This window comes from Halichoeres trimaculatus, unplaced genomic scaffold (genome assembly GCF_033239565.1).
Source record: "Halichoeres trimaculatus isolate MK-OKI-2021-1 unplaced genomic scaffold, fHalTri1.1 fHalTri1_scaffold_12, whole genome shotgun sequence".
Classification (NCBI taxonomy): Eukaryota; Metazoa; Chordata; class Actinopteri; order Labriformes; family Labridae; genus Halichoeres; species Halichoeres trimaculatus.
In genome coordinates this window covers 19,880,001-19,895,174 of record NW_027437190.1, presented here as the reverse complement: position 1 = coordinate 19,895,174, position 15,174 = coordinate 19,880,001, and the positions used below count along the sequence as shown (strand labels likewise).

At 40.1% G+C, this 15,174-nt stretch overlaps 1 protein-coding gene across 3 annotated transcripts in view; it reads left to right on the top strand.

The window, feature by feature from the left end:
* The window catches only part of LOC141800189 (CUB and sushi domain-containing protein 3-like), a 214,653-nt gene that overhangs the window by 161,585 nt on the left and 37,894 nt on the right, over window positions 1–15,174 (top strand). For all 3 annotated transcript variants that reach the window (XM_074682596.1, XM_074682597.1, XM_074682595.1), the window contains exons 53-57: window positions 1,180–1,353; window positions 2,048–2,221; window positions 4,802–4,987; window positions 7,768–7,941; window positions 12,734–12,916. In XM_074682596.1, coding sequence (XP_074538697.1) covers window positions 1,180–1,353; window positions 2,048–2,221; window positions 4,802–4,987; window positions 7,768–7,941; window positions 12,734–12,916 — 891 coding nt within the window. The remainder of the gene's footprint in view (window positions 1–1,179; window positions 1,354–2,047; window positions 2,222–4,801; window positions 4,988–7,767; window positions 7,942–12,733; window positions 12,917–15,174) is intronic.

Below are 15,174 nucleotides of genomic sequence, written 5' to 3'. Positions count from 1 at the left end.
TGTAGGAGAATTTGAGCTGTGCTGCAGATATACTGTATAAACAGGAAAATATGCCACAGCAAAGCTTACCACAGCTCATCACCACTCTGTGCCGTGGAAGGAAATGAGACATACGTAATTACTTGAGCTGCATTCAAACCCACACAGCCGCAGAATGTGACAGCTTCTCCAGCAGATACATTAGTCTGTTCATCAACCCTGTGGCACCAGCACTCCATGTTCGCCTCTATATTGGTGCAATTCATTAAAGAAGGGCACCTCTCTCTTGTTTATTAATATGACTATCAGGGTTAACATAGCAGTGGACCTCTCCGTGTCGTTGCCTACTTCAAGCGCTATCTACAGAGAATCTGGACTCTCTCAACTGAAGTGTGATAATGAAATGCTCAGCTGAATTTCTGGGTGCTGGAGTGAAATAGGGAAATCAGACTCACAGTCAGTGGCAATTTACCAGTTTTTAAGTGGCAGTGGAAATCTCAGCAAGATTTCTCATCTTTGAAAGGGATTTACTGTAGCTGAAAGTAATACGATTACGTGCATGAACGTATTGCACAGATTTTGAGGAATTTTGCATGCGTTTATGTGTCTACTGTAGATGAGAAAGGCTGAGTTATCAACACTAGTAAAGCAGAAGCCGGAACAAATTTCGAGGAAGTTATTCAGAGATAATGATGCTGAAAAATGCTCTCCAAATCCAATATGTTTTATGAATATACAAACTAATTTTGTTTGCCAGCATTATAATTCCAAGACCTTTTAAATCACCATTTTCCTCTTTCCACTATTTTCATTTTCTAATAAAGCTGTCAAAATGCAAAGTTATTCAACTGGATAACACAATCAAAATTGTGTTTCTACCCCACAACCACCATCCGTCAGTTCAGTGGATGCCTCAGCAGGCTATAATTCTCTAGTGCCGCAAACTTGACCTGGAGTATTGAAACACTTAAACGATTAGAATAGTTCACAGTGATTTATTCAACGTTTATTGCATGCAAAGCAAAGTATTGACCTCGTCTCTAATTTTTTTAAAACTAAAATTGTTGTGAATAATACCCAAAGCATGTGGTGACTCTGTGGTTGGCAAGTTTGCTTTTCTAAAGAAATCTAAAAATCTTAAAAAAGAATAAATACCCAAAGGTATGTTAAGAGCACTCTTTCTTTTTTATCATTGTGTAGCCGGTCACTGTGGCGTTCCAGAGCAGATCGTTAACGGACAGGTTATCGGGGAAAACTTTGGTTATAGAGACACAGTGGTTTACCAGTGCAACCCTGGATTTCGCCTCATCGGCTCCTCAGTACGAATCTGCCAGCAGGACCACGTCTGGTCTGGATATCTCCCAGTTTGTATTCGTAAGTGCTTCAACAGAAACTTTCACTGTCTTGTTATCTAAAAGGGGAATGATGTAAGCATGTGCCTTTATGTATGAGGTTACATTAGTGTTATTCAAAAAAAGGTCCTGAATTATTTCCTATTGCAGGCACAGTTAAAATGGCCCATGGTAAGAGTTCTTGAATTTTAACTTGCTACATTTCCTGTAAATCCTTGAATTCTTGTTTTCTTGTATTTATTAGAAAGACAGGCTTTGGCAGAGCCTTGATTTTTTGATTGCATTATTCAAAAGATAAATATATAAATCTTCCGAGACCTCATCTGAAGGCTTTCTCCTCCCACAGTTTTAGAAGCTCTGCAGTCAGTAGTCAATAAATATCTTCATAACGTGATTCTCAGTGTCCTATTCACCTATTGATGCACTGAAATGTGCTGTATACCCTTTTCCAATCGAGGTAATGTCTTGATTCCTAATTTCCCTTTTGTCCTCTGAGGTTAATTATATGATAATGATATTCCATTGTTAGGTGCCACTGTACATCACCTATCGATCATTATTATTGAATTTTCTACCTCCCTGTATTCTTTCTGTCTCTGTCTCTTCCTTCCTTTTTACTTTATATTGGTACCCCTTCTCTGCCGACGTTCATCTTCCATCATCGTTTCTGCTTCTCCCCCTCGGACTCTTCCTTGGGTGATGTGCGTCATTTTCAGCTGTCACATGCGGCCACCCAGGCAGCCCTATCTATGGCCGCACCACAGGCGATGGCTTCAACTACAATGATATGGTGCGCTTTTCCTGCAACAAAGGCTACACCCTGGAAGGACCCTCCACAGCCCAGTGCCAGGCCAGCCGCCAGTGGAGCCAGCAGCCACCAACATGCAGAGGTAAAGTCCAGCCAGGCAGAACAGATATATGATTGGCAGCTGGACTGACTTTAAGTATCAGCAGGATGCAGATGTATGTTGACAGTTGAACTGAAGAGCTGCTTGTCTCTGCCAGCATGTTTAGCTGAGGCTCAGACCGGATACATATCCTCAGGAGGTAAGACAGCCAGAGACTGAAAGCAAGAATGTACTACACGAATTTGAAACTAGCAGATCTGTCAAATTGTTATGCATCTCATTAACCATCTGATATGATCGCTTCTGAAGGGGGCTACTTTTGGTGTATCACATCAACTAAAGGTGTTTAAATGTTTGATAACAGAAGCCACTTCCATCTCACTCTGCTCCTGTGAATAAGGCTAGCCATCAGTGGAGCAGGTAGCTGCCAGTGTGCAGAACTAAGACACAGAAAAAGCACTGGAACAGAATGAAATAACTTGTGTGATGGTTCAGGAATCACAAGCTAGGATGACCTCAAGAATTATGAAAACTGCAGATTTATCTTGATCAGTCAGGAGCCTGCAACTAGTGACTGTCAGCAAACAGCGATTCAGACACAGCTACAGAATTGACTGAGGTAGTGCTAACTTATCTATTGATCCGTAAAAAAAGGAAAAAAAAACCTTTCTCTTCCACTTCCTCCGAACAAAGCAGAGCAAGCAGTGGTAATGAGCTTTCACCAGGACGTATGGAAGAATAAATGGAGAATTGTTTCTGCAACTTTCCAGACAGTTTTTACCAAGTGGCTTGCTGCAGGGGGGTTTACTTTGAAAGTAAGAAAGCTAAGAGTACATTTAGAAGTAGACACCTTATCGTTAGTGTCAGATGGTGGCTGTGTTTTGTTGTGTCCAATTTAAGTTTGCCCGGGTAAGGCTCATTAGTGCTGTGTTTACAATCTGCAGCGATCCACACATTTTGTCCGTTGTAGAAAATTTTTCCACCGATTCCCCAAATTAGGTCTGGCTGTTTGACAAAGATTTTCTGGATTTTTTTTAACACTAAAACATTTCTTTCTTCATTAAAATGAAAAAAACACAATAAATGCGCTGTGCAACACAGAAGAGGATTTTGGCAGTCAGATACAAAGTGATTTTTCATATTTGCTTTAAAAATGTATTTTCCAGACAGTTTTTCTCCATGATTTCAGCTTTTTGGGAAAGCCTTGAAAACAAGTATAGAGAGAAGAGAGTATTTACTGAAATATTACATTGTAGAAATGAATTAGGCCAACTTCGTCTGCATCTTGTCAGCCCAAGCTAGACTTGCCAGGCTCTGCCCATTTAAAAATATCTCTTGTCTTGGCATGGATTTTGTTGGCAGGGAGATGTGAGAAGACACAGTTTTCATATCTTTGAATTGCACTGTAGAGACAGACCTGGTAAATGATCAAAAGAGTAAAATCATATTAAACTGTCATGACTCCTGTTGTCAAAATATGTAGTTGTCCTTAATTTTTCTCACGTTAAGCCAGCTTTTTGCTCATTTGCAATATTGATTTCATATGATGATACTCTGAACTTAATTTCACCCTCAGCTACTCCCAGCTGGTTAAACCAGCTTGTTGGCCATGCTTTCAGGAGCTCTCAGCTGCTTCTAAAATAGTTCCTTTTGAATTTGTAACGATAAATTTGCCTGTGGTTTTGTTGTTTTCAGGAGGGAGCTTTGGTTTGTATTATGAGTGACAGTGCTTAAATATAGCAAGGACTCACTTGTCTCATTCTTTGTAGAAACAGAAAAAGCCACTTCTCATGTCGTATTAAGAGTTCTATTATTAACTCCCAATGATCACAGAGGGGGATAGCATTTATGCAAATGATACTTCAACAAAAGGACAAGACTGCACAGGTTGAAAGAAAGAGAAGTCAGATCTCCCAGGATGGCTCTGGATGGAACTTATGATACAGGTTGAAACAGGGCTGTTTTGTATTGTCTTAATCTTTTAGCTTCATGATAAATTATGATATAACTCGGGCCAAATTTACGCTTGTTCAGATCAGCCAACAGTATTCACGATCACCAAAGATGGAACTTAGTCAAAGGCAGAAACACATTACACTGAATTTATCCAAGTGTATTGATAAAAGCTACAAGCATGGTTTATAGGTTATTTAAGATGTCACAGCACAGCCACATTCATGTGACAGAAGTGCAAAAAAGAATTCAGAGGAAGTGTTTGGAAGTTGGGCTGTATATTTTCTGTTTGTCCCAATTAAGCCTCACTGTTTTAATGTGAGCATCAATTTTATATTATTTGTTGCTTTTGGGAAAAAGGGGGGGAAATGTCTATAAACACATTATCACAGCAATAGGTATAGGTAAGATGTGAACTCAAGCTTTAACACTGATTTAAGGTTTATGAATAGGCAGATGATGATCCACAAGTTGAACTAGTAATATAGTAACAGTGGATTTCCAACCATGTTTGTCTGATCTACAATATCCTTATAGTGAATTTAATTGGAGTGCTGTCAGTTTGCATACGTATGTATTCTCATATTGGCATCAAACCTGGAGAATAATCTAAGAGTAGCTGTGTGTATGCAAAGATTTTTTTATTTGTCTGTTGTCCTTTTCTTCCAGTGGTTAACTGCACAGATCCAGGGATCCCTGCCAATTCTATTCGAGAGAGTAAGATTGAGCACGGGAACTTCACATTTGGCAGCGTCGTCTTCTATGACTGTAATCCTGGATATTACCTGTTTGGCTCATCAGTTCTCACATGCCAGCCAGAGGGCCACTGGGACAAACCTCTACCAGAATGCATAGGTAACCGTTTTTTTTTTAATTTAATTTTAATGTATTGATAACAGTAAGAAAATCATACAGCTTTAGCTGTTAACCTGTTGGTAAGATTCAGCTCCGTTCTGGCACCATGTTCAGGTACCTAAATGCATCCTTGTGACTGTGAAGGAGTGGAAGAGCAGGTGATTTTCAATGCTGGACATGAAAACAGAATTCCAAGTTTATATATTGAAGAATAAATATGTCAAATTGAAAAAAGTATATATTATTAAATACTGTATTTTCTGCACCATAAGGCGCACCTAATAGCCTTCAGTTTTCTCAAAAGCCGACAGTGTGCCTTATAATCAGATGTGCCTTATATTAATCAAGGCTACTGTAGTCAGGGGGCGTCACCGGAGTAACAGCGGTAAGCAGTAAGAACCTTTAAAGAGGAATTCTGCTAAGTGCTAACATTAGCTCACAGGCTGGCCTGGGCTTCTTCTCTTGTTTATTGTTAGAGCAATACAGCGCCCCCCAAAGGTCTGGCATTTGAACTGATCTCTAGAAACAGCTTTTGGACGGCAGAAACGGCTTCGTCTTTACAGCGCACGTTTTTTGAAAATGGCACAGAAAATAGTTGGATAGGAAAATGTGCGGCTCCGTGTGGATGTAGCCTGAGTTTGACTGACTTATTGACTGTTTTGTTGACATTCCCTTTAGCGCAGCTCTATCTAGTGGATGCATAACGCAACCCCAGCCACTACTGTAGCTTCTACTCTATGCGCCTTATAATGCGGTGTGCCCTATATATAAAAACAGTTTTCATATAGGCCAGTCATTGAAGGTGCGCCCTATATTCCGAAAGCGCCTTGTAGTGCAGAAAATTCGGTAAATGTATGTTTTTTTACTAAATAAACACAAAAAAGTACCGAAAATTGGTACTGTTGGGTACCGATACCATTTGTCAGGTACCGGGCATTGGTACCATCTTGTTTCAAATATAAAAGGTACCCATCCTTAAATAATAATAAATCCTTAAAAAATACAGCAGCGGCTACTGTTTCTATAGTATTTCCAGATAGCCCAGTAAAATAAAAACATCAAAAAGGCCTTTTGCTGATTCAAGGCCAGAGTGGGCCTGTAGTTCTCCTCACTGGTCCTTAAAAGACTCCTGTCAGTGTTTTTTTTTTTTTTTTCATTTTTTGGGGGGAGGGCAAGAATTTGCCAATCATTGTTTACCCTAAAAGGGATTGTAATTTCAATAATGAACATCAACCATGTTATAGGATGGCCTTAAACTTTTCATTTGGATCAAAAACATACTGTAAAATGTTAACTGAGGTGCTGTTTCAGCTGAGAAGTTTTCCAGTGTTTTTATCTGTTTCCATAAAAACAAACCTCTTTTTGCAACCGGCTGTGCTTCACCCAAGCTCTTAGAAAAATGAATGCCTAATGCACTTCTTTTCACTCTTTGGTCTTTTACTCCTCCAACGAACGGTGTTTCAACATGCCCACCTTACCGAATAATTGGTGCAAAAGTCACAATGTAGAATTGAAACCAAGAGTTGCAAGTTAAGAATGAAAAGAAAGGACACATTTGGAGTCTGTGTCTCATCTACATCTGTGGTGAAAATGTTATAAGTGCTTAAAGTCTGCAGTCGAGAGCATCTGTGTGAAGTTTGATGTCCTTGGAGCATATGGCTGTGTGGCTCTGTGCCCAATTTAGAAATGGATAATCTGTCATAGGACCAGTTGTTCAGGCTATAGCTAATGTTCCCCAAAAGCTAAGTGCTCAAAATATAACAAGCAGCCATGAACTGTAGAGGTCAACTAAGGTTCTGATTTTGTTCTCCAACACCTGGCTCAACATGCTCTTTACTGTTGTGTGAAACCGCCAACGGTAATGACCTATTTTTGGTGAAGTGATCTGAAGTAAACCTCTACATTTAGCACACAGGCTAGGAAAGCACTTCATTTCATGGTAGAGAGATGACACATCCTCATTTACTCTATCAAATGGAATAATAATTAAAGAGATAGACAGGAGAGTCTGACTCAAATGTTTATTCACAGCTTCAGGCGTCACGGACTCTTTAAAAAATCAGCTTGGAGAAATTACAAAAACTTACTTTGCATCGTGAGATTTAAGGTGATAGAGCTTCAATAACAGTGGGTTAACATTAATCGAACATGATGAAGGCACTGCAAAGTCTCTCAGCTGCTTGTGAGCATGTTATTGAATTTTATGCAGTCTTAGGGCTACCTGCCTGTTTTTGTGAAAAATTCTTAAGACAAAGACATTTCTGAGGAGTCAAATGGATTTTTAGGCACAGTTATTTATAGAATTGGTCTCTCCACACAAGTTATACCTAAGTTCATTACAGAAAAGCTCAGTGCAGAACAGGATGCTCCAGGATTTTGGTTATGACACGAAATACGAAGACTTCATCAGGGATAAAAGACAAATTATCCAGTAAACACCGTTTGAAAATGCTGTTATTTAAGGAGCTATGATGTGCTTAGTTATTAGGACACCAGGAAGATTCCCAGTCCAGCAAACCACGTGTGTACAAAGATGCTGTCATGTCAAAGAGAGCTGAATTGCACAGAAAGTAAAATGCAAAAGATCAGTGATTGTTCCCTATAAAAATAAATGAAATGCCGCTCTTTCATTAAGTTATTCAGTGCAGTGTCTCACCAGCATCATTGGATTTGTGAGATGGGGTTTTATCAAGTGTGTCGAGGCATGCAACACAAATCCTTCCATCTGCTCTGTCATCCATTGATAATCTTATTTCCTGCCCTCACTCACTGTCATGCAGAGGTGGACTGTGGCCACCCAGGTATTCCTCCCCATGTTGTGATGAGCGGGGAGAAGTTTACCTTTGGCTCCACGGTGCGCTACTCCTGCTCTGGGGACCGCCAGCTCATAGGAGACTCATCACTCACCTGTCAGCTGAACGGACACTGGAGCGGTCCACTGCCCCACTGCTCAGGTAGATAAAAATGATGACACTGATATCAGTGTCCTGCTGCAGACTCATTTCATTTTTAATATGGGGTAACCTTTCTTTTTATCGCTGTTTCCTTTACAGAGGTTCTCAAAATGAAAGGATGGGACTAAGATATACTCCCAAATTGTTAAGCATAGACAATATTTTTTCGCTCACCTCCAGGCTAGTGCTAAATAAGTCACACAGATAGTTTTTGGTTTATTTGTTCTGTTTTGAAATATTTGAGTCTTTGATACTATCACCCCAATATAGCAGACTTAAATAGAATTCTTTTTGTGCTGTAGCATTAAAAATGAGTTATTTTCAAATGCAGCAACAACATATTTCTAGTTCTTTTTTTTCACAGAAAACACTGTCGACACTTCTCATGACGGTACATGACAAAGTAAGGTGTTCAAAGCCATACCTGTTAATTACAGAGACTAATTTGGGGACAGATTCTGCAGGGAAAGGTTTCTATTGACTTCCTGCAAGGCTTTCTCAAGACTTAAGGACCACAAACAAAGTAGTAGTGAAATGTATTAAGGCGTCAGGCATATTCTGAAACGCATCCAAGAATAGATTATAGACCAGCAGTGAGGAAAGCGGTGAGTCTTAGCAGTAATGGGTTAGTTGATTGGAACTTATCTGAGGTTCATTGAAAAAGGCACAAGATAATAAGCGTGTGAGGTTCAGAGAGAAGAACACACAATATCATTATCACCCAAACTGAGCCAATTGCCCTCATTCTACATTTCTTTAGAGCTCTTAGAGATGTTTTAACAATACAAACTGACAAAATATTTGACCTTTGTTGCCAATTTTCCACAAGCAAGTTTCATTACTTGATTTCTAAGAGAAGAAGATTTTGTGCTTAGTCTGACACTTTCGCCTTTTGCAAATTTTTATTTTCTTCAATGGGTTTCACTATGACTGGTGATATGGATTTACCTCAATCAAACACTGTGTAGTTGGTTCTTCCTGCATAACCAACAAATCAAGTGTAAGATACCAACATCTGACACAACGAAAATGCAGACTCTAGCAAACAGAAATTAGTTCATGACTTGTTTTTGTATCCAGTGTATTTAGCTGCAGACTTGGATCCTGACATTTTCCAAAAACATGATAAAATAGTGTTGCCTCTTATACGACAAACTTTTCCCATTAACCCCCCCTGTGTATTCCTCCCATCACACTTAAACATTGCTGACCCTTTAAATGGATTCTCTTTACCCAATGTTCACTTGGTTTGTTCAACTCACTGGCCCAGAAGTAATGTATGTAAGCACACTTGTGTGACAGTGTTTTTTCTCCTGTTAACGGGAGTGTGAACTCTCCACTCACCTCTGATATTTTTTATTAGCTGAGACAGTCGGAGGGTAGTAAGGCAATAGTGAAGTATGGCTCCTTTAGGATGCCAGTTCCAAAATGTACACAATGTTAAAGGTCAACTCTATCTCAAAGTCAGAGTTTCTGTTCCATGTTTTGTTCTTTGTTTAGCAAAATGGAGGTGGAATCAAATTGGTGTGGTGGGGTATTTTTTCTGCTCTTGCCTGCATAATAAGCTGCTGCGTACAGCCTAATGACTGTTTTTAGGCTGAAATTATAGTCATAGAATCTAATAAGGCATATAATTTGAATGTTTATGGTCAGAGAAAAAAGTGTCGAGAGGCGTTCTGTTCTTTTTCACCTAGACCTAAAACAAATTTGGCATCAATTATTGAGAGGATTTGATCAGAGCCCTGCTGTGATGACAAATGAGCCTGTTGAAAGTGATGATCTGCAGTGTTGTATTTTATTTAATCATTCTGAGCTTGTGCTAACAAGATGAGCTCTACTGCATCAGTCAGTCCCTCTGAAGAAACCCAGTCAGTTAACTGCATTTTGTGCATTTATTTGGACTTCTCCTTAACCTAATCAGCATCAAACCATCACTTGAAAAGTGAGATAAGTAAAGCCAACATTAATTTATTCCAAAGTATTTAAATTGTCAAAGAGCAATGGTTGTTTGGAGAGGAAACCCCTGTGGAGGACTTAGTGCAGCAGAGGGAGTCCTGGGTCAGTGACCAGAGAATTCAAACAGAATAAATTAATCTGCAATTTACTGAGCATCAGGAGGGTGACAAACTGAGGTGGATTGAAGCAGAGTGTGTGAATTTTGTGTATGTACAGTTGTCACATAGCAGTAACACAAGTTTTGGTGGTTTCATTTCCATATGCAGCATTGACATAGATGCAACCTAAAAGATTTAGTGTTTGATTTGCTTCATCGCAAAGGGATTAGAGGAAGTTTTGCTGTGATGTTATTTCTAAATCATCAGTTTTATGAATGTGTTCAAGAGTAAGTTTTTAAAAATATAACCAGAAGAGTTCAACCCCTGAAGACAAAGAAGCAGGTATTTAAATATTAATGAGGTTAAGGATCATGTGTACAGATGATTATTATGAGAGTCTACATTGTCTCTACATGGCAGCAAAGGTCTCAATCTATTCTCTAATTAGTTCTGAAATCAGCTGCATACAGTGAAAGGCAGACACCTTTTTGAAAACAGTTGTTCATCCATAAGAGGCTTGATATATTCAGGCCCATGGCACCAAGCATCTGTCACAGCTGTAGGAGAAATTAGAACCACAAGACAGCTGGACTTCAGTTGTTGCTAAAAGGGGCCAAAGTTGTGAAGCAGCCTACAGCCTTTGAATCAGTACAAGTGTCAATATGATCGCCTATTTTTTACAAGGTCTGCATTTGAACAAAAGATTGCTACCATGACTAAATCAGAGATTTTTTTTTGCTGCTGCAGTGATGTTAAAGTTCATTTGCGGAAAGGTTAGAGCACAGTCCATTGTCGGCTTCACCTGTAGGTCTGGGGATTATTAACCTGCACATTTGAATTCCTGAAGTGTTCATCACCAATAGCTACTCAGTAATTTAAAGTATGAATTCCTCTGAAGTCAAAGCCCAGCACTCGTGCATCCATCCATGCATCTATGCTCCCTCTCATCCATCCTCCTTTGTTAATTAGCAAGACAGGGCTTAACACTGCTTGCCAAGCCATTCCCCCTTTGTCCTCGTCCGTTGCATGGCTGAACTGAAGTCCTTATTATTTCCTCACAAAGGGAGCCTGGTGAACGGACATTAACTCAGATTCAAACCAAATACACCACCATACCAATTAGTGAGATTATAGCTGTCACAGTGCATGCCGAGCCGGACCGCCTCACCTAACCGAAGGAGACTAATGAAGAACCGACAGCTGCTGTGAGACATAAACACACATTCAGTTCAAGCAAACACAAGTGGAAAAGCACAGACACACAACACACACACACACACACACACACACACACACACAGAGTCGGAACATATACACATACACTTAACAGGAACTCATAAAGGTGTATGTAAATACATGCAAAGACTGGTAGGCAGAAGTACCAACACTCACATGTATGAATTACACTCTTAAACACACATATAAGATGAGAAGAGAAGCAACAGTGTGCATGAATGAGTTCACACTCAAGCTTTCCACATACATGCAGATGAAATGTAACCAGTTGTCATTGTTTGATATGAATAATTATGCACAGATGGATGTGTGTAGATGATTCGAGCTCTTTGATTCTTCCCCAGAGCAGCAAACGGCAGCAGTAACAGTGGACTTGTTGACAAAGCCACACATACGCAGTGAATAATGCACAGGGTTTGTGCTCAGCTCAAGGAACTAGATCTCAAAGTCAATAAAGCACAGATTCTTTACAAGAAAGACCACACACAATAAAGTTTTACATCTACAGCGTCAGATAAGGTTCAAGACAGACATTCTAACAATCTGCCTGTCTGTCTGTCTGCTTTGTCAGTCATCTGTTTCACTTTCCTTCACTCTCCTTGTGATATTCTGGCTTTTGATGCTGAGCATTTCTCTCTTTTCTTTGCTCACTTTTGGTTTCATAACTGTGAGAGAACTGAAGCAGCACCAGGAGGTGGTGGCTGGTGTTTTGTGTGTTCTATGCCTCTAACTTTTCTCTGAGGATGTCCTCTAATACAATATGAAAACCAGATCCCCATGCACTGAACTCAACCTGACCTTACACCACTCCGCTTTGCTTGCTGTTCATCAGAACATAAAATGTTAAGTCATCATGGGACCCTGACTCCATAACTGTCATCTCTCTCTCCTCCACTGGCTCTGAACGAGGAAAAAAGTCAAAATTTTCACCCACTGGATTGATCCTTAATAAGGACACAAGAGGGAAATTTACTGAGGACCCAGCTTTATTTTAATGGAGATGAAACATTGATGTGCAAAACAAGTGGTGCAAGACGGTAAAAGTATTGTATGTTCCTCCAAAAGAGAAAAGACAAGAAGAGTAATTCATGGTAATAAAAAGCACATTTAGCTTCAGAGGTCAAACTGTATTCATCATTCCTCATAACCACAGCTGGTTGCTCTTTAATGCTGGCCATGCTCTTTTTATGGACAGAAAGCTCCTGGTGTCAAAGCCGTGAAAGGTATCGGTCCTCCAGGTTGTTGGCGATGTGACAACTGCTCATTGGTGCATTGTGTGTTTTATAGCAACTTCCTGGAGGTCTCAAAAGATGTACAGTTTAAGTCTGAATCCTCTATGTATCATCCCTCTGCATTACAGACAGCAACATGGTTTTATAATTCACTGCCACGCCATCCTGAAAAGGATCCTTCAGTGAACAAGCACATAGAAACTTGAAGCATATGTCATCTTCATTTTTTTGTTTTCATTGCTCCTTTTATGGTTATCTCTCCTGATGCAGGCGACACAGCAGACGCCTGTGGGGATCCTGGCACGCCTGCCCATGCCAGCAGGGAGGCAGGGAACTTCAAAGTGCGCAGCAAGGTGCGCTTCACCTGCGCAGTGGGACATACACTGTACGGCTCAGCAGAGAGAATCTGCTTCCCCAACGGGACCTGGTCGGGCAGACAGCCATTCTGCAAACGTAAGGGATTTTTTAAACTGTCTCTGTGATGTTTTGTAAGTAACAGTAGGAGGGGAGTGCACACGAGTCAAACAGGGGCAACAGACACACTCTCACATACAGGCACACACACACACACTTGAAATAAACTTATACAGCTACACTACAGTAAGAGCTTCAGAGTAAAACCAAGAAGGATACTGAACCAGAGTGCTTTTTTGTATCCATTCAGGAGTGCCTTTTAGATTAAATGTTGGTACTATGAAATATCAACAAGTAGAATTGGAGGCTTGGTCAGATTTTTAGTTCTCTGCTATTAAGATTTTTTTTTCCTGATGCTTTTATCATTCCCCCTTTTTATGACCTAACTTGTAATTCACTGAAGACTCTGTTAAATCATTCAAGTGTCTTGTACAACTACTTTGTGCTCCATGAGCAGTCCACCCCATCAAGGAGTAATTTACTGAAGTAATTTACTCACCGAGAAAGCACTTGGCCATCTGTGTTGTAACATGACTTTTTGAGAATTTAAAGGGCTCTGTTTTAGAGAGGCACTCTCCAAAGTCTGTTAAAAAACACTGATATATTCAGAGGTAGTTGGGGCTTCCAATTGGAAAGCATGTAGCTTGAAACACTTGGCATTTTTCACCTGGCAGTAAACTAAAAAACAATGAGTTGGGTTGTTGGAAGGGTAGTATGCAGTATTTATGAGATTTAACTTTTACTTAAGACTTCAAAACCAACAAGACTCAACTTTCAGTTAAAAAAGAGTCTAAGTATAAATGACTACAAACTGGCTTTGTAACAGTTTTTTCTCTGTCACTTTCTGAAAGGGCTTGGGATACTATTTTTTCTTGGATCACCAGTGAAAAAACACTTCTGGTATTTGTCTGATGAGTAAAGAAAGCAGCGAGGGTTGGAGACCTTCTATCAGAAGTGACCTGGGAAGAGTCAAATTCTGGCACCAGCTGTCAGCTGATCACAACATAGACAGTTTAAACCACAGTATGCTTGTGCTGTCTGGATGTTTTGCATCATAGTACATTTTTAAAAACAAACTATGAACAGGGTTCTTTATCTTCTCATCAAAACTATTGTTTCAAAAAGTAGTATTTTATAGTACACATGTTAACTTGCAATGTCTCTGCTGCTCAGGTGTTTCAAGATTCCCAAAGCTCTTAATCAAAAGAGTCTTTTATAAATGTTTTATATTGTTTTTCTGTATACTACTTTAAGAGGATGATGACAAAGCACTGATTTTGGTCATAATTTATTCGCAGCTAAGCACTCAGACATGCATCCCATTGACTCCATGCAAGCTTGAATTTTAATCGAGTGTACAGGTATTGCCCTGTCATACCAACACAAACAATTACGAAGCTCACAAATACAGAACTGTACCAGATGGATAAGTATCTCTCTGATGCAGTCTGGTATTTTCTGCCAGATTGGTGCAGTAACAGGCTTCCAGATTTCAACCAAAAAATTCATTAATTCAAGACACCTAAAGCCAAGTTCTTCTTGGATTGTGATAAATGAATCATTGTGGATTTGAAGATATTAGTTCATAGAATGCCAGCTCTACAATTTGCATAAACTACCCCCAGGGGCCAACCGGATATTGAGGCAAATGTTTGACTGCTTCTGCTCTCCTTACTACTGTCCACGCTCTTGGCACGCTGCCAGTGCCATTTTTAATGCACAGGCCCTTTGGACTGCCCTCTGCATATCTGCCTTTCATTACATCTCTCTTGTGTCTCCCCTTTTGCTGTCTCTTTCTGTTGTCTCTTTCAATCCTTCATCCTCCCTGATGTCAGCCTTTTCACTCGCTTCTTCCCTGATGTCTTTCCATCTTAATCTCATTGTGTGACTGTCTCTCCATCCCTGTCCACTCATCCGTCTGTCTGTCCGCCGCCTCCCTCTCCCTCTCCCTCTCCCCCTCTCTCTCTCTGTTGCTCATCCTTAGCCTTCCTCCTCTCAGTTTACCGCGCATTTCTCTCCCCTTACCTTTTTATCTCTCCATCTCCCTGCAGAACTCCTGATTTAAAGATTGTTTTAGCCACCTCAGGAGGGAGGGGGCATGAATTCACTGGAGCCTGAATGAGTTTCAGTGCTGTCTGTCTCTGATCTAAAGCCCTGTCTACTGTTAAAGCCCATCCATCCGTTATCCACAACCTTTTACAGTCCCTGGAAAACAGTCACTGTGGATATTCAGCTTGATAATATCCATCTCACAATACCATCAAGGTCTGTTTTGTGATTCTGTCATCATGTCTGCC